At 43.0% G+C, this 19,698-nt stretch overlaps 1 protein-coding gene across 1 annotated transcript in view; it reads left to right on the top strand.

Annotated features, from left to right (window-relative positions):
* Positions 1 to 19,698, top strand: part of GABRB3 (gamma-aminobutyric acid type A receptor beta3 subunit) — a 287,955-nt gene that overhangs the window by 189,029 nt on the left and 79,228 nt on the right. The window contains exon 4 of the mRNA XM_018066559.1: positions 12,067 to 12,287. Within this exon, the coding sequence (XP_017922048.1) occupies positions 12,067 to 12,287 (221 nt within the window). The remainder of the gene's footprint in view (positions 1 to 12,066; positions 12,288 to 19,698) is intronic.

The following is a 19,698-nucleotide window of genomic DNA, read 5'->3' as shown; positions in this document are numbered from 1 at the left end:
TGTTAAATCCTGCTATACAGATAGATGTGTAAAATCAAAGGACACTTGAATACCCACAGTTTAAGTTTACAGGGGTGAGGTTTCTTGGTTTACAATGGAAATATTCATTCTTTACTTTATGATAAATATATGCCCTTCTTGAAGCATTTTTTTTTTTTTTTGCCTTGTCTGCTCTCCTGAAGGAATTCAGAGGGACACTCAGTTCTGTAAAGCTGATAATGAGAACTCTATAAGCCATGTAAACCAAGAGATGACTGTGACTACTTCAGGATGTAGAATTGTTAACCTCATGGTCATCTGCAGGCATGGTGCTCAAGCAAGCGAAAAGCACAGGGGCTTGAGAAATGCCACACCGTCAGAACATGGACAGATCCCTCACTTCTCCAGATGTTATATTCTCCCAGTTCGAGTATCCTTCAAATACAGAGGTGTGGAAGGCGCCTTGCACGAGCAGTGTGGCTGTTTCTCACGGCCAGTTCTTGGAGCTCCTTTGGATAGATGAGGAATTAGAGTCATGGCATAGTCTTTATAGTTGGGCTTCCCTGGTGGCTCAGACAGTGAAGAATATGCCTGCAGTGCGGGAGTGTTAGGTTCAGTTCTTGGGTTGAGAAGATTCCCTAGAGAAGGCAATGGCAACCCACACCAGTATTCTTGCCTGGAGAATTCCATAGACAGAGGAACCTGGCAGGCTGCAGGCCAATGGATCGCAAAGAGTTGGACACAAATGAACAACTAACACTTGCACTTTCATCCTCTTTATAAAACTGTTAATCAAAGATAGTTGCTAGAAAATAAAGCTCTGTATCTGAATGTACACACACACATATATTGCAGACTGTTTATGTATATATAATGTTCTGAAGAGTTTGGTGTCTTTAATGAGTGTTATTCAGGTGAATACTCATTTAAAATAAAGGACAATATGAAACAACTCCTCCTCAGTTTATAAGCACATTCCAGAAGCTCATTCATACAGTGTTTGTGCTGAGTTAGAACATCTGTTCCCATGTGGAGTGTGAGACATCTGGTCATCTCGTATGTTTTTATGTTTAACCCGTAATATATCAGAAGTCTGGTATTGGACTTAGCCTACTCTAGACACCATAGGTAAGCATTCTTCTGGGGTGCAGTTTGGGAGTCCAGGAGCTCACCTCGAATCGACTGTCATGGGGACATTAGTGGAAACACTCCCCACCCTCCTACGGTTGCTGCTGACTCATGATCCAGATCTAGGTGTTGAAGGTATTTAGGATATAGGGTCAGTAGAACCCAGTGACAGAATTAATGTTGGATTTCAGATGTGAAAGAAAGAAGAGGTTTGTGTATAGCCTCTGATTTTGGTTTGATTGAAATAGTGGATAGATGCTAGTAGAATTAGGAAGAGATTTGGAGTAGAAAGATATGAGTTAATTTTAGACACATTGAACTCTTGGTTTGCATATAGGATATCTGGATGGACAGATTCAGAAGACGCTGGATCCATCCATGGACATCTCAGAAAAATGAAATAGGCCAGAGACTCTGATGGAGGAGGCTTCCTTGATGGCTCAGTGGTAAAGAATCTGCCTGCAATGCAGGGTCAGGATTGATCCCTGGGTCAGGAAGATCCCCTTGAGGAGGAACTTGCCTGGAAAATCCATGGACAGAGGAACCTAGTGGGTTACAGTCCATGGGGTCACAAAGAGTCAGGCACAACTGAGCTGAGCAACAGAGCACAGCACGACTGATGGAGGAACAAAAACTGGAGGCTGGAATTAAGAAAGGGAGATGTTTCTTGCTTTGCTCCTGGTTCCTGAGTGTTTAGTTTGGGAGAATCAATTTACAATTAAAGGGGGCTGTGCACAGGACACTTAGTGAAATGTTCTTTCTATACAGAGGGGTCAATTGACTAGGGGTGGGTGAGAGGTGAGTCCTAGAGCACCCGAAGGTTAGATTAGCCATAGTGGATCCCGGCCTGGTGGGATGGCTGGTTTGGTATTTTTATTCATGCTATAGCTCTTTTATAAATTTTTGTTTAAATTTGTGATTTCAGTATATTTCACAGCAGGAAAAAATGTTTTATGGAAAATCTAGTGACCTGTTACATTTCAGGAAACAAACTTGCAATTTTATTTGTATATTGAGTAAAAGATAAAATTTGGGATTTTAGAAACCAAGAATGAGTTCTGCTTCTGGTAGTGCTGAGAATTCTGCACCAAATCATTAGGCTGAGTCTTTCTTGCTGGCATTTTGGAATAATACAGCACAGTAGATTTTTTGCGGGGATGGGGAGTTTGGTGTATACTTTGCATGGAGCAGTCAGCTGGAAGCCCACCTAATAAAGAGGATTCTTTTGCATTGGGTGTTGAGGAGTTCTGGGGAGGATGACTGGCCCTGAAATACCTGTTATGAATCAAGCTCTGTGTTAAGCTTTGTTAACTCAGTTAATTGCTAGAGCACTTTTATAAAATGAGCATTTTTAGTTTCATTTCTCCACAAGAAGTTATTGAGGCTCAGGGGTAAGACACAGGGAAAGAAGCCAACTCAGTGGTCTGAGGCATCCTGTTCCATCACCCTCTGCATAGTAGTCTTTGCTGGAAACTTATTTAGCCAAGGGCATCTCTTACATTTTCCTGGTTCTCTTCGGTTTAGGTTAAATTCTAGATTTCTTCTGATTCTATATATTTTTTTTTGGCCTTTGAGTGAAAATCAGTATAATCATTTTGCATTTCAGACTTACTGTACTCCAGAAAAATAGCTGTGGTAACTTTTCATACATGAAAAGCAATTTTCAAAATAATTTATATCCTTTACCAGTTTTTCATGTGGCTATAGAGGACTGGGGAACTTGTTAACTATTTTCAGCAGCCCATCCAGATTTCATCCAGAGGTGACTGGTTCATCTTCTAAATATACTTGGCATTTAAGTGGATGAATAAAAATTATAGACTATGAGCCTTTTGGTGGATGCAGTAGCTATATAAAGATCAGAAAATCTCATCGCCCTTCCTCTGCATTCACACACCAGCTTCCTCCCAACTCCAGACTTAGTAGATATTCCTTAAATATATACTTCTTTGCAATATTGTACACATCTTGGCTCCTTGCGTGTGCCCTTTGTGATGCTAATCACTTCAGAGTGTGTGTCAGGCAGACTTTGCAGATGGGTAAGTGTGCTTAAGACAGTGAAAAAGCAGACTTGAAACTTGGGCATGTTTGAGTTTAAAGTGCCTTCTCTTAGTCACTTTCATTATACTCAATTTGATTTTGTGAAGACTGCACCAGAATGTGAGCTACGTTAAGGTACAAATGATGCCCTCCTCATCTCTGGGTCCATAGTACCTAGCAGAGTTCTCGGCCTGTGGCGGATACTGAGTGCAGGGAGGAAGAGAGGGGATCAGGAGGAGGTGTCCTGCTTTATTTTCACAGATCACCCTGTTACCAAACTCAGGTTCAGATGCTCGCTGCTCAAAAGCCAGTGATTGAGAGGCAAGTGTTGGTATAAAGGAAAGTTGCTTCCATCAGAGAAGCCACTAATCGGGGGAGAAAGTGGACTTATGTTCTGAGACCAACGCCAAAGATTCTGCTCAGCCATGACAATTTTTAAAGAGAAAGAAGGGAAGCAATCTCAGTTAATCTTCATGGTAGGAGGTCAGATTCGTCATCATTTTTCTGCTGTGTGCAGACCTGCTGACTTCTCCTGATCTTCCTTCGGAAGCTTGTCTTGCCCACGCGGTCTGCCTGCAGATTTGCTGAGAGGGAAGCTGGGAATAGAGAGTCCATCATTCTTTAATGACATAGTTCTTCATTCTTACTCCTTTTGAGGAAAGTAATCAACAGGTTAGGCAAGGCATTTTTTTTTTTTTTTTTTTTTTGCTGATAATTATTTTTTTTTATTTTTTTTTTCACTTAAAAAAATGTGCTTTATTATATATTCAATAGTTAGATTAAATGTCACCAAGTGATCTCATTTTTCTAATTAAGGCCCGAGGAAATCAGAAATGGGCAAAGAGGAAAGGGGCAAAAGAGCTGCTTAGACTTGTCAGACATTATTCCATTTCTCTGGGGTTAGGAGCAAGGGTCTGTCTTCTGTAACTTTTTCATGCTGACATAGGGTGGTGTATTCTGAGTGGAAGGTACTGAGAAATGTGTCTGTAGCATCTCTTTGCTGACAGTTTTAGTTGCCTGCTTATATGTATGGGCTACAGTTATTTTTGATGCCCACAAAGGAATAGATAGATGCTTCTCTTGTAGCTCAGTCAGTAAAGAATCTGCCTGCAATGTAGGAGACCTGGGTTCAATTTCTGGATCGGGAAGATGCCCTGGAGAAGGAAATAGCAACCCATTCCAGTATTCTTGCCTGGAAAATCCCGTGGACAGAGGAGCCTGGCAGGCTACAGTCCATAGGGTCACAAGATTCGGACATGACTTAGCAACTAAACCACCACCAGGGTATAGATTATTATGAGTGCTAACATTAATACCGTTCTTTGAAGTGCTAGCCATAGACTTAGAATTGCTCAACATGCAGCAGCTTATATCATGGCTAAAGTCTAGTCATCACGCAGTTAGCTTTTCCCTCTGGTGGCAATTATAGTGTCTGTACAGTGACCCAGGAATGTGCCTCAGACACTGAAAGATCCTGTGACTCTATTGTCCTGGTCATGAACTGCTTGAGCCTGCTCTTCTGTTACTCAGGGAGGCCTAGGAGATATCAGTTTTTCCACAGGCCAAAGGCAAGGGACATGGAGGGGGCCTTTGTATTATGTTGGTGGGGATGAGGGTGAATGAGGTGGGCTGCAGGGTTTTGCTGGATTGTAACCACATGGATTGAACAAATGGAAACCTAGGTACCAGGAAAATCTGTTGTGGGAGGGGAGATGGATGCAGTGTTTGATACTCATTTTTTGACCATTGAAAGGAATGGATTAAGATTTTCTAAATAAATTTTGTTTTAAAAAGTGCCAAGATTTCCCCAGCCTAATTTTAGTTGCAGAAATGCCTGCAAAGGAAGCCTCCACCACCGAGGGCTTATGTAAGCTTCTTGAAACAATTTCCTGTCTTCCCTGAGCTAAGAACAACTTACCTGTGAGGTTTTGGTCTCATAAACTTGCTGAACCAGATGCAAATGCAGGTGTCCTGTGGCTTTCACAGCTGCAGTTAAATATTTAAATTTGGCTTGGAGATTGCCTTTCTTTCTCAGGGTTAGTAAATTTTTTCATTTCCTGTGCTGCGGAAATCTAGTCAGTTACCTAATTTCAGAATAATGAGCAGTATTTCCACTTTCAAACATGTATTTTTTTCATCTTAATGTGATAAATACCATGAAATTTCCACAAGCAGGAAGAAATGTTGTTTATCTCTTATTACAATTTGTTTGAGTGGCTTGAGTTATACACCCGAGGGTTTTATTTTCTTGTTATTTGTTGTTCCTGCTGCTGTTTGTATATTCTCAGGGGATTTTAGAAGGACAGTCACCTATGCACAGATTCTTGGTCCTTGAATGCCTCATATTTAAGAATGCTTGTTCCCAGCCTCTTCAGACTGTATGCTGCCCCTTTGCCCCTCCCGGCTCCATTCTCTGCTGCCTCAGCACACTGACTCCCAACCATGGGATCATGGGCTGGGCTCGTGTCTTACTCAGAAATTGTGGCTTCTGAGTTTTATATGAAATGGAATTTTGTAATATGGGGTGAAACCCAGCAACTCTTGTGTCATGTTTTTACAATGAGAAAATATGACACAAATTCTAAACAAATAACTTACTCATTTATAGAGCCCTACCTAGTAGTATTTGCTGTAAAGAATCCACCTGCAATGCAGGAGACCTTGGTTTGATTCCTGGGTTGGGAGGATCCGCTGGAGAAGGGATAGGCTACCCACTCCAGTATTCTTGAGCTTCCCTTGTGGCTCAGCTGGTAAAGAATCTGCCTGCAATGCAGGAGACCTGGGTTCAATCCCTGGGTTGGGAAGATCCCCTAGATTAGAGAACAGCTACCTACTCCAATATTATGGCCTGGAGAATTCCATGGACTGTACAGGCCATGGGGTCACAAAAAGTTGAACACGACTGAGCAACTTTGACTTTCACTTCCGCTTCGTGAAGGCAGTATAAAGCCTGCAAGGATAGCCCTAGCCTTGGACTTCAGTGTTTCCTGTTGTTTGATTTAATACACATATGTAAAAAAAGGAGAGAATGGAGAGGGCCCTGACTTCATTAAATTATCAAAGGACTTTGTGATCCCTAAGAGAAGCCCTGAGGCATGAATTGCCCTTTAATTGAATGCTTTTGTTTGTAAGATTCTTTATAAGAAGGAGTCTTTGTTTTGAACATAATTCCTCAATATTTTTTCATGCTTATTCCAAGTTCATCATGAGCTTTTTATAACAAAAGGAGAGAAGGGCAGGGGTTGGAGAGAGAGAGATATTGTGGACATTTTATCTTACCTAATTATTTAAAAAATTTTTATTTGGAAAATTGCTTTACAATTTTGTTTTGGTTTCTGCCATACAACAGTATGAATCAGTCATATATATAAATCCCTTCCCTTCTGAACCTCCCTCCTCCCACCATCCCACCCCTCTAGGTCATCACAGAGCACAAGACTGGGCTACATGTGTTATTCAGCAACTTCCCACTAACTATCCATTCTATACATGTATACTATACTGTATATGTCAATATGCATTTATACTGTCTGTGTCAATGCTGCTTTCTCAAATCATCCCACCCTCACCTTCCCCCGCTGTGCCCACAAGTCTGTTCTCTACTAGATTCATCAGTACCATTTTTCTGGGTTCTATATATATGTGTTAATGTGTGATACTTGTGTTTCTCTTTCTGATTTACTTCATTTTGTAGAAGAGGTTCTAGGTTCATCTACTTCCCTACAACTGACTCAAATTTGTTCCTTTGTATGGCTAAGTAATATTCTATTCTTAAAATGTACCAAAACTTCCTTATCCATTCATCTGTTGATGGATGTCTAGGCTGCTTTCATGTCCTGGGTATTGTAAATAATGCTGCAGTGAATATTGGGGTACATGTATCTTTTTCAATTATTGTTCCCTCAGGGTATATGCTCAGTAGTGGGATTGCTGGCTCGTATCTTAGATTTATTCCTAGTTTTTTAAGGAATCTCCATACTGTTTTCTGTATGGCTGTATCAGTTTACATTCCCACCAACCGTGCAGAAGGGTTCCCTATTTTCCACACCCTCTCTAGCACTCACGGTGTGTAGAATTTTGATGAAGGCCTTCTGATTGGGATGACGTGATCTCTTATTACAGTTTTGTATTTGCATATCTCTAAGGACAAGTGATGTTGAGCATCTTTTCATGCTTATTGGCCATCTTTATGTGTTCTTTGGAGAAATGTTTGTTTAGGTCTTCTGCACATTTTTTGACTGGGGTGTTTGTTTTTCTGATACTGAGCTGTATGAGTTGCTTATATATTTTGAAGATTAACCCTTTTTCGGTTGCTTTGTTTGCAGCTATTTTCTCCCATTCTAAGGGTTTTCTTTTCATCTTGTTTATTGTTTCCTTTGCTGTGCAAAAGCTTTTATGTTTTATTAGGTCCTAATTGTTTATTTTTGTTTTTATATCCATTAATCTAGGAGGTAGTTCAGAGAGTATCTTACTGCTATTTATTTACTCAGTGATTTTAATGAGCTGTTGTGTTTGTATGCTCAGTCACTCAATTGTGTCCGACTCTTTGTGGCCCCATGGACTGTAGCCTACCAGGATCCTCTGTCCTGGGAATTTTCCAGGCAAGAATACTGGAGTGAGTGGCCATTCCCTATGCTAGGGTATCTTCCCAACTCAGGGATCAAACCTGAGTCTCTTGTGTCTCCTGCAGTGGCAAGCGGATTCTTTACCACTAGCGCCACCTGGGAAGTCCTGATGAGCTATCATAGTTTGAACCAACTCAAACTGCAAAACTCACATTTATGCATCACACCCTAGAGAGTACCAGTTCTCACTGGCCTGGAGAAATCTGGATGAAGATACACTTGGATTTTCCCTGTCCCCTGTCACTGCCTGTCCTCTCTCCACTAAATCCCATCTCCTAGGAAACCAATGCTTTTAATCAGGGCCTCCCAAGTTCCCAGTGCCAGCCTCAGTCAATGGTTGGACTTGGACCTGAACAGAAAGCTGAGTGCTATCAGGGTGGACTGTACTTGAGTCCACCTCCAGTGCTAAGGTCAAAGACCAAAAGCTTACTTCCCTACCTCTACCTTATGTTCCCTGAGGAGTCCATGATGCCCACTTTCCCCCTCTAGCCTGTTGCCATCTAGATCTCTGGATTCCTGGAGCTTTTAGTCTTAAGGTCTCTTCTTTTTCTGAGAACAGACTAAAATCCAGTGCTGGCAGACTTGCCAGTCCACACAGATTGCATCTCCTCATGGCTGTGTTCTTTGATCTAGGACAGATTACTCCAAACCCGGAAACCAGCAATTTGCTCCTTGGAGGAAACAGACCTTCACAAGGCCCCTGTCTACAGAGAGCTGTGCTAAGTGTCTGCAGGATGAGGGGCTTTAGTGGTACCATAATTCTTATTATTCCCGTTGGAAAAAAGTTCCTGGAGAAGGTAATGGCCTCCCACTCCAGTGTTCTGGCCTGGAGAATTCCACAGACTGTAAAGTCTGTGGGGTCACAAAGATTCTGACACAACTGAGCGACTTTCACTGAGTTGAAGAAAGCTGCTTTACATGGCTGCATCCTCCCCTCTCGGGGACATCTGTGCAGACCTCGCCCACTGGGCTGGTTTCTTTGTGCTGCACGGAACCTCCCCAGAGCTGAGAGGCAGAGCGCCATCCTAGCGGGAGACGGCCTCAACTTCAAATCCCAATTCCCCTAGTTGCTTGTGTAAGTAGGGGTGGGGAGGCAAAGTGTATGAACTCTAAACGTTTCTTTCTTCGTAAGGTAATGAGAACAACAGCAATCCCTGCCTTGTATTTAAATAAGATGATCTCGCATAAGGCCTGGCCCTTGTTGTTGTCAAAACATGTTAGCTGCTGCTGGCAGTGTGAACAGTGTTCCCTAACACCCCTCCCAGGAGTCAGCACCGTGGCCCCACAACCGCGCAAGAGAGCAGAGGGGGCTTGTACCTGTGCAGTCACCTCTCCTCTATCCGCCTTTATTCCTTCATCTGCCTCTTCTTTCTCTACAGGCAGATGAGGTGAAGTGCTGACTAGTGTCCCGCTGAAGTCCCAGCCCCCTTGCTTTCCAAGGCACAGCCCATGCAGCAGATTTGCATTGAAGTGTTGCTACTTTTTATCCCTGTGTTTCCTAAGCTCTCCTGTACCTCAGTCCCCTCAAGTCACTCAGCAAATACCCAAGACCAGAACTGCGCGGTGCTGCTAGTGCTGTGGAGAGCAGCAGAACTCAAAGTTAGACCCTGCTCTGAGCTTGCAGGCTGAATGACAGCTGGGCTCCCAGGGCCAGCTGACACATGGCTGCGCCTCCACCCACATGGCAGCCCACGTGAGCACCAGCTGGAAGGGAGATGGCAGAGCGGTGCTAGACTTCACGATTTGGGCGTGGGATGAGGGCTTAGAAACCAGGGGAGAAACAGATGAAACTCTTCTATTTCGAAAGAAGGCAATTCATAGAGTTATATTTAAATTGAGAATCCTTTAGCTGCTCCTGCTAATTTACCTCAGTCTTGTTATGCCACCAAAACTTTGCATGCTTCACTTAAAATGCATCACCTACATTTACTGATGGGACATGATTGTGAACTTTACAGGCCCGTCCGCATCATGAGGGTCTGCATCAAACCTGCTGCTTGTGGCTTGCTAACCAACATCCCTTTTCTCTGTCCGCCCTCATCAGCCCCCAACAGGATCTCCCACTCACTGAGGGCTTTGCTCATCATCCCTGTTACCCATTGAACTCACCACTGCAAAACTGATCTTCCTCACCCACAGCTTGAATTTAAAACATAGGTTTTATTATTATTCAGGTATAGAAGACCAACAGATAAGGAGACAGCTCTCATTGAAAAGAGAGTTTGTCACCAGCAGACACCAAGAGGAGGGTGCATGTTAAAGCATGAAAAATCAAAAACTAAAAGATGTGGTTGATACACGTCATTATGTCACTTGCTGCTTAGAAACCTTCAGTGTTCATTGACTTTGGAGCCAGTGTTCGAGTTTTTCCACTTTCTGGTCACTGCTGAAGTCCAGCCTTGCCCACCACTCTATCCTTTCCCCCTCTTTCACCTGATGTTCCAGCAAAACTGTACTCCTTGGGGTTTCTCATCAGTTCAGTAAAAGCAACAGTCCTTGTGTGACTTTTCATTCCCCTGCCTCATGTCTAGCTGACCAAGACTTCAGTACCACCTGCTTTCTGAGAAACTTTAATTGGTGGTGGGACTTTGTGTGTGTGTGTGTGTGTGTGTGTGTGTGTGTGTGTGTGTGTGTGTGTATGGGGGCTTCACACAATTAATACCAGGCACAGACCTTTGCCATGGAAGTTAGCAGGAAAAAATGCCTATTTCTTCACATCCACTCAAATGCTAACTTTCTTTCTAGTTGCAGTATAGCTTCAATAAAGGGCTTCCCTGGTGGCTCAGACAGTAAAGAATCTGCCTTCAATGCAGGAGAGGTCTGGCTTTGTTCCCTGGGTCAGGAAGATCCCTTGGAGAAGGAAATGGCAACCAACTCCAATATTCTTGCCTAGTTCCACGGACAGAGGAGTCTGGTGGAGTACAGTCCATGGGGCTGCAAAGAGTCCGTCATGACTGAGCGAGTATGAATAGAATAAAAAAATATAACAAAAAGGGCTCCTCAGGCCTTTTGCAATTTTTGCTTCTCCGTCTCTGATTTCTTATGGGCCCTCTGGCTTAAACTTTCTTTGTTTGTAGTTGTGAAGCATATGCTGGTTCTGTCACCTCCTTGTGTGTGACGGCACCTGGGGAGGAGTGTAGGTGTGCTTTGTCCTTCTGGAGGCTCCTCTGTTCCAGCACTCTTGTGGCCAGCAACAGACAGTCAGTGACACGGGCAGCTCTGAGAACTGCCCTGTGAGGTGGCGGGAAGAACTGGATGGGATGTCAGGAGACCCGTGTATGGGAAAGACTCTTCAACTGGTTTGCCGTCTGCCCCTCACTGCCTGCACAGCGAATGTGCTCTGCCAGTGCGGAGCCCACGTGCTCCTGCCTGTAACAACAGTGATTTCTTCTTCCCTGGCTGGAGAGTTTACTGACTCCTTTGGATTTTCAGATTGGATCCTTCCACGATGCGGTTCAGGATGTCCCAAGACCATGACTGGGTTTTTAGACTTGATCACTCTGGACTTGAACAGTGATTGCCAAAAAGAATAAAAATTTAAAAGCAGAACTTCCATGCTTAGCCTCTTATTTATCTCCCCCCACCCACTTTCTTATTGCACTAACTACTTTGCAAAACAAAAACATGGGGTCACCTGCCTATTTTGCTGTTAATTTTGTGGGGGTTGCACCTAGTCTAGTGCCTCCTCCCACATCCGGCTTTAGACCTGTTTTCTCTAAGTATCTTCCTTTAGAGGTGACGACAGGGCCCGATTAGTGTGTAGTAATGACCTTGGGAAATACGACACGTGATGCATAGAGACCTCCTGCAGGTCATCCTGTCCCCAACTGGTGGTTTTTTCTAGAGGATTCCATTTACAGCTGTGCAGAGGGTGGAAGGAAGGAGAGGAAGAATCTAAACTGCTGAGAGTTTGTAGCCAGGATTGGCCTGTTGTTGGCTGCTCAGGCATAGGTATGTCTGGTGGGAGGAGGAGGACCTAGGCTAATGCCCGGGTTCCCTGCCAGCACTCTAATTTTATGATGACTTTTTTCTTTTTTTGGCTTTTATTTAGGGTGTCTCTTAAATGCCAATTTGTCTAGTCTGCTTCTTACCTAAATAAAACAGAGTGCTTATAGACATGATGTACACCTGTTAAAACCAGTGTTTGCATTTACAAGAAAGCAACCACTGCTTCCTAACCCTGTCCAAAAATAACCCATTTCTCATGGATTCCAACCTGAATTGGGCCAGTTGTGGAGGAAACTTGCCTGTGGTTGAACACAAACTACATTTTTCTTTTCTTTTTTCCCCCCAGGATTACACCTTGACCATGTATTTTCAACAATACTGGAGAGATAAAAGGCTCGCCTATTCTGGGATCCCTCTCAACCTCACGCTGGACAATCGAGTGGCTGACCAGCTCTGGGTGCCTGACACATATTTCTTAAATGACAAAAAGTCATTTGTGCATGGAGTGACGGTGAAGAACCGCATGATCCGCCTCCACCCTGACGGGACGGTGCTGTACGGGCTCAGGTCTGTCTGCCCTGTGGGCTGGGTTCATGGTTGCATGGCACGTTGGCCTTGAGTTTCACTGGAGTTGATTATATTAAGTGAGGCCATGTCCTCTGATTAATTAAGAGACATCCTTGAAACATTCTGTACTCTGAAGAAGAAGAATGTTATAAATCTAAGATTCGGAGCATTACTGTTACTATAAAGCAAGGCTGTTTTTCACTTGCTTGAAAAGTGAATTGAGTTGGTGTAATTGGTCTGTAAGAACAGATTCCCTCAGGATGGATTTCCCATATCATAACCACAAAGGCCTATAATTAATATCACCTTCATACTTTAGAGGCTTTCAGTAAAGTTTCCTAAAGCCATTTGCAGAGTTTAGAAAAAGATCTATGTGTGCTGACATACGGTATGGTCTCCACAGGGCTTTATGAGGGATATTTATGGGGATGAGTAAATATGAGGCTTCCTGGTGAGAATAACCTCTCGCCAGGTCTTATAATGAAGTCCCGTGAATTTGGAAACCAGACTGCTTGCTGTCTGGAACCCTGAGGAGTCCCTGGGCTTCCCGAGTTATCCTGGAAGCCACCAAGCCTTCCCGTGATGTTCCACCACTGCTGGTTGTTAGTAATTTTGACTTCCACTGAGTGGTGCCCTTAGCAATCTTGGTCTCATGTGCTGACTTAGCACTGGTTTTTGTTTTGTTTTAGAGTAAGTATGTCTGCCTCACAGTCAGGAATGGGGCACAAGTGGTTATCTCGGAGCAAAGGTGTATCTCCAAATGTTGTGAATCTTCTTTTAACATTTAATTTACTTATGGCTGCGTAGGTCTGTGTTGTGGTGCACAAGCTTAGTAGTTGGAGCTTGTAGGCTCTAGAGTATGAGCTCAGTAGTTGTGGTGCATGGGCCTAGTTGCCCAGCAGCATGTGGGAGCTTAGCTCCCAGGCCAGGGGTTGAACCTGGGCCCCTTGCATTGGCAGGCGGATTCTTAACCACTGGGCCACCAGGGAAGTCCCTGTTGTAAATCTTTGACTAAGACTCCAGCAGGGCTAAAGAGTAATCATAACAATGTATATTTAAATCCGCACCACTGTGAACTTCAGTGCTTTGGGAAGAGTAAAGGGAATTATTTAACGCTGGCTTAATTGGGAAAAGTTAAGTGACTTCCTCAAAACACCAGTATATAGAATGAGATTTGGAATTTTAGCAAAAGTCAGACTTAACTGTGAGAGGAAAAGGTGGCGCAGGTCAGCTAAGCCGTGGTGTTACTCTAAAAAGAATCTAGATAATATTTCCTTGGGATATTTTCAGCATTTTGTATTTTTGCCTGAAAGTGAGAGATGTGGCTGAAAAGTTTTGAAATTCTGACAAGTAAAAAAATCGGTTGTTCAAAAGACTATCCAGACGCCATGTAAGCATAAAATGGGGAGTCACATCCTTCATTTACCTGCCCTCCCTCCCCAAAAACATGGGTAGAAATGTGTGTGTGCGTGAGAGAGTGTGTGTGTGTGCGTGAGAGAGAGTGTGTGTGTGTGTGTGTGTGTGTGTGTGTGTGTGTGTGTGTGTGTGTGTGTGTGTGTGTGTAGTGGGGGCGAAGCATAGGAAGCAGATATCAATGAAAACTAGGCTCAGCCTTCTTGGCTTCTTGCTGCTTGGGTTCTCTCCATTTTTATTTTTATGTTGTTTATTTTCTCACCAGGGTTAGAGTACATTTAGTGTATCTCAGAAGAAAGAGGTTTCACTCTGTTAGGACAGTATCTGAGTCCACTCAGATTGCTTTAACAAACGCCCACAGCAGACAAACTTATTTCTCACTCTCTGGAAGCTGGGAGTTCAAGATCAAGGTGCCAGCAGCTAGTGTCCAGGGAAGGCCTGCATCTTCATTCATGCCAGGAACCTTCTCACTGTATCTGCACCTGATGGAAGTGCTGTGGGGTCTCCTTTATTAGAACACCAATCCCATTCATGGGGCTCCACCCTCATGAACTAAGCCTTCACGTTCTGGTACCACTTTGGGGTTCAAATATGAATTTGAAGGAACATAAACATTTGGACCATAGCAGACAAGATGATACAGTATGAATGAAAGAACTGTAATTAATTTCCAAACTCCATTTGAAAGTGTTGGAATTCACACCATAAAACAGGCAAGAATAAGAAAAACCAAGAGATTAAAATTATGTAACAGCTAATACTCTGACTGTAAATTTTAATATAGAATTTAAATAATAATGCAATAATAAGCTATGGGATCCTTTTAATAGTAAACTTTTTATAGTTACCTAGAAAAACTCTCTGGTGAAATTTACTCCAGCTGAGCTATTTAAAATCCTAAAAGATGATGCTGTTAAAGGGCTGCACTCAATATGTCAGCAAATTTGGAAAACTCAGCAGTGGCCACAGAAATGGAAAAGGCCAGTTTTCATTCAATCCCAAAGAAGAGCAATGCTAAAGAATGTTCAAACTACTGAACAATTGTACTCATTTCACATGCTAGTCAGGTTATGCTCAAAATCCTTCAAGCTAGGCTTCAGCAGTACATGAAACAAAAACTTCCAGATATACAAGCTGGGTTTAGAAAAGGCAGAGGAACCAGAGGTCAAATTGCAAACATTTGTTGTATCATAGAGAAAGCAAGGGAACTCCAGAGAAACATCTGTTTTCTCTGACTACATGAAAGCCTTTGACAGTATGGATCACAACAAACTGGAAAACTCTCAAAGAGATGGGAATACCAGACTACCTTACCTGTCCTCTGAAAAACCTGCATATGTGTCAGGAATCAACAGTTAGAATCTTACATGGAACAACTGACTGGTTCAAAATTGGGAAAGGAGTAAGACAAAGCTGTATATTGTCACCCTTTTTGCTTAATTTATATGCAGAGGCATCCCAGGTGGCACTAGTAAAGAACCTGCCTGCCAATGCAGGAAACATAAGAGACGTGGGTTTGATCCCTGGGTCAGGAAGATCACCTGAGTAGGAAATTGCAACCCACTCCAGTTTTATTGCATGGGGAATCCCATGGACAGAGAAGCCTGGCAGGCTATAGTCCATGGGGTCACAAAGAGTTGGACACGACTGAAGTGACTCGGCATGGAAGCATGCAGAGTACATCATGTGAAATGCCAGGCTAGATGAAGCCAAGCTGGAATCAAGATTGCCGGGGGAAATACCAACAACCTCAGATATGCAGATGACACCACTCTTATGGCAGAAAGTGAAGAGGAACTAAAGAGCCTCTTGATGAGAGTGAAAGAGGAGAGTGAAAAATCTGGCTTGAAACTCAACGTTCAGAAAACTAAGATCATGGCATCTGTCCCATCACTTCATGGCAAATAGATGGGCAGAAAGTGGAAACTGTGACAGATTTTATTTTCTTGGGCTCCAAAATCACTTCAGATGGTGACTGCAGCCATGAAATTAAAAGACGCTTGCTCCTTGGAAGAAAAGCTATGACCAACCTAGACAGCATATTGAAAAGCAGAGACATCACTTTACCGACAAAGGTCTGTCTAGTCAAAGCTGTGGTTTTTCCAATAGTCACGTATGGATGGATGTGAGAGTTGGCCATAAAGAGTGCATTCTTTGCTGAGTGCCGAAAAATTGGTGCTTTTGAACTGTGGTGCTGGAGAATACTCTTGACAGTTCCTTGGACTGCAAGATCAAACCAGTCAATCCCAATGGATATCAAGCCTGAATATTCATTGGAACGACTTATGCTGAAGTTGAAGTTCCAATATTTTGGCAGCCTGATGCAAAGTGCCAGCTCATTGGGAAAGACTGATGCTGGGAAAGATTGAAGGCAAAAGAAGAGGGTGGCAGAGAATGAGATTGTTAGATAGCATCCATCTAACTGACTAACTGACTCAAATGGACAGGAATTTGAGCAAACGCTGGGAGATAGTGAAGGACAGGGAAGCCTGGAGTGCTGCAGAACTTGGGGTATCAAAGAGTCGGACAGGACTTAAGGACTAAACAATAACAGCAAAAGTGAAATTTACATTCGCTACACATCTCAAATAGCTTCTTAAATCAGTAAATGGATTTCCAAATCATAGCTGTTTTTATGCAAATGGGCTTTACAGGGGGCTCAGTGTTCACGAATCTGCCTGCCAAGCAGGAGATATGGGTTGAATTCCTGAATCTTCCTAAGTCAGGAAGATCCCCTGGAGAAGAAAACAGCAACCCACACCAGTGTTCTTGTCAGGGAAATCCCATGGACAGAGGAACCTCGTGGGCTACAGTCCATGGGATCGCAGAGTCGGACACGACTTAGCAGCTGAAGAACAACAGTAGGTGTTAACATGGACTACCCTGCTGGCACAGTGGAATGAATCCGCCTGCAAGGCAAGAGATGTGGGCTCTATTCTTGGGTTGGGAACATCCCCTGGAGAAGGAAATAGCAACCCCCTCCAATATTCTTGCCTGGGAAAACCCGTGGACAGAGGAGCCTATTGGTCTTCAGTCCTTGGGGTCACAAAAGAGTCGGACATGACTTCATGACTCAGTAACAACAGATGTCAATATAGCCCGTAGATATTTATTTAGAACCTCATATTTTTTAAACAGTTCTTACATGTGGAGCTATACAGGCTGTCAGAAAGGAGATTAAATAACAGATCATTTTCCACATGTGTTTATCAGCTATAATGTGCCATCTAAATTCCTTTGAAACTGGCTAATCTGGAAATTTCTGCCTTCAGTTTAAAAAAACTCACATAGTGATATAAATTAATTTGAATTTGAAATAATTTGAATTTTTGGACAGTAGGTATATTAGTGCTTGAAAATACTAATAATTTTATTAAATTCATCTAGATACATATTCTGTGTTATTCTGTGTGAACTGAAGTACGATTTATATATTCCACAAGATATTCTGAGGCACACTATATGTATTGTATATTTCGATAACATAGTATGAGTGTCACCCTCCATCCTCCCCTTGGTAGGGTTTCCTAACTTTCCTCTCTTCTCTTTTTACTGTTGTACTTTCTGGATCACGTTGGTGACAAGGCGAGAAAAAGATGGCCAGTGTTTTTATCCTTTTAGCAAATAGGTCTACCAGTGCCTGGTCCTGGAGGGGTCTGGTGCAGCTGAGAACCTGAGTAGATTAAACCCACAAGGAGGTTCATGGAGCACTGGGCTTATCAGTCTCCTGCTTGTAAAATACTGCTCATGAAGGCTCAACCCAACAGAGATTACTTTCCTACTGGCTGTGTCCTAGGAAGCTAGTTGACCTGACTGTGTCCCTGGAACCTTAGGGTTGAGTTCTTCTTTCCTTTGGAGACTGGGATTGGCCTTCACCTCGAGTATCCTGCAGTTGCTCAAGCTGGTAGGTTAGTCATTTAGCTCCTCTGGGCTCCTTTTCCCAGATGTGTCTGCCCATAATAGCAGAAGATCATCCAGGGCTTTTGCTTTATCCAGAGCAGAAGAGGATCTCTGGCTGGGGATGAGCGCTCCATGATGTGGGTCTGTACGTCATCTCAGACTTATTCTGGGAAGTCATTAATCCATTACCCTGATGACTCTGCAGAAGTAGTCAGTCACAAAGATGCTGGCAAGCAACCACGTTCATGTAATGATAAACGCTGTTTCAAATCATGAACTCCTTTTCAATGACTCTTACAACCCCTATGTATGAAACTTGGCCTGATACTACCTTGAGATTACCTGCTTGGCTCAGCTGAATGAGACAGTGAACCAAACCTTTGGTACTCATCACATCACTGGATGGGGTAAGGGAATGCTCTGAATAGGGCATACGTGCCATCTTAAAGTAAGACTTGGGCTGTTGGAAAATTTCCTTTGAGGAGCCAAACCTTTTTTAGGAACTAGGAAGATCTTGGCTGCCAAGAGGCTCACTAGGCTTGATCCTGTTCTTAAGACAATCTTTCTGTTTCCTTTGGTGCCAGGCTGAAGTTTTCTTGCTATCTGTCCCTCTCCCGTCTTCCTGTCTTCTTTTTCAAATCAACCAATCACCTTATGACATTGAATATCATACCTGCCCCACTGAGAGTACTTTGTAATGTGATCTTTTATTCAGGCCTTGAATTTTGTGTCTTTGGACCTTTTATCCTGATGCTAGGAGTTGGTAATGATTTCATAAAATAGTACTTGACTCTGAAAAGATCCTGGGAGTCTGAGGTTGAGTCATCTTCATCAAAACAGTGTAGCCATGTTGTGTCTGAGACACTTACTGCAAAATTTATTGCAAAATATCTTGTGAAATTCCTACTTGCTGTTGAATATGACTTGAAATTGTTAAAGTCGACATTCCTGTACTTAGAAAGTTCATGCAATGTTAAAATGAACCTAGAACTTATTTCAGGAGATTCAAATTAAGTCATCTAACTGGTTTGACTGCTATCTTCCAAAACTGTATTTTATAGGGTGGTTCTGGCCAAACACCTTTTTCTCCCAGGAAAGCTGTAAGCCCACACAATTAATAACTTACCTGGTGGCTCATATGATAATGAATCTGCCTACAATGCAGGAGACCCAGGTTCGATCCCTGGGTTGGGAAGATCGCTTGGAGAAGGGAATGGTAGCCCACTCCAGTCTTCTTGGCTTGGAGAATCACATGGACAGAGGAGCCTGGCTGGCTACAGGCCGTAGTGTTGCAAAGTCAGGCAGGACTGAGTGAGTCATGCTTTCACTTTCACAGAATTAATAAGGCTCAGATGATTGGAGTGCAGGTGTGTTTAACTCCCAAACTCTTGTTTAGTCATTGCCTCCAAATTACTTTTAGCTAAGTAAGAAACATACTGATAAATTGCTTTCCAGGAGGGATTATGACAATCTTTACTCCCACCAACAATAAATTACATGCTAGCTTTAGGGGCTGTAACACCTGCTTTGGACTTCATCATTTAGGCTACTGTAAATAATCTATCAATATATTTACTTCATCCTTTGAGGATGGAGAAAATCACCTGTCTCTCTTTAAATCTGGGCTCGTAAAATCATCTGTTCTCCCTAATCATGTTAATTCTTTCCCTGTTTTTAAGAATGCTTTCATACCTTCACTTCAGGCATCACTCCTCATTCACATTTGATGATGTTACCCTATACTTTAATCAAAAACACAGAAACGTCTTCATCTTGCCATTTACAAAGGGGCCATCCCACACGCCTGCTACTCATTCTTTGCTTCTCTCAAAGTGGAAAGTGGTCCCTGAGCATTTCAGGAGTCACCTCCACCTTGGCATCCTCTCCCTACTAGAGGGCTTGGCTCCTGCAGCCCTAACTGCTCTCGCTTTACAACTGTCCTTCTCTCTCGTCATGCCCCCAGTGTGCACACTTTCCTTCCGCTCTTCAGAAATAGTCAAGGATGTCCCTGTTTTAGGGCCTTGGCACATGCTCTTTTCTTGATGCAATACGCTGTTTCTAGATATTCATGTTTTTAGCATCACAGTGTCAATATATT

This window comes from Capra hircus, chromosome 21, assembly GCF_001704415.2.
Source record: "Capra hircus breed San Clemente chromosome 21, ASM170441v1, whole genome shotgun sequence".
Lineage (NCBI taxonomy): Eukaryota > Metazoa > Chordata > Mammalia > Artiodactyla > Bovidae > Capra > Capra hircus.
Note: the sequence above shows the minus strand (reverse complement) of the source record. Positions and strands in the feature narration are given on the sequence as shown.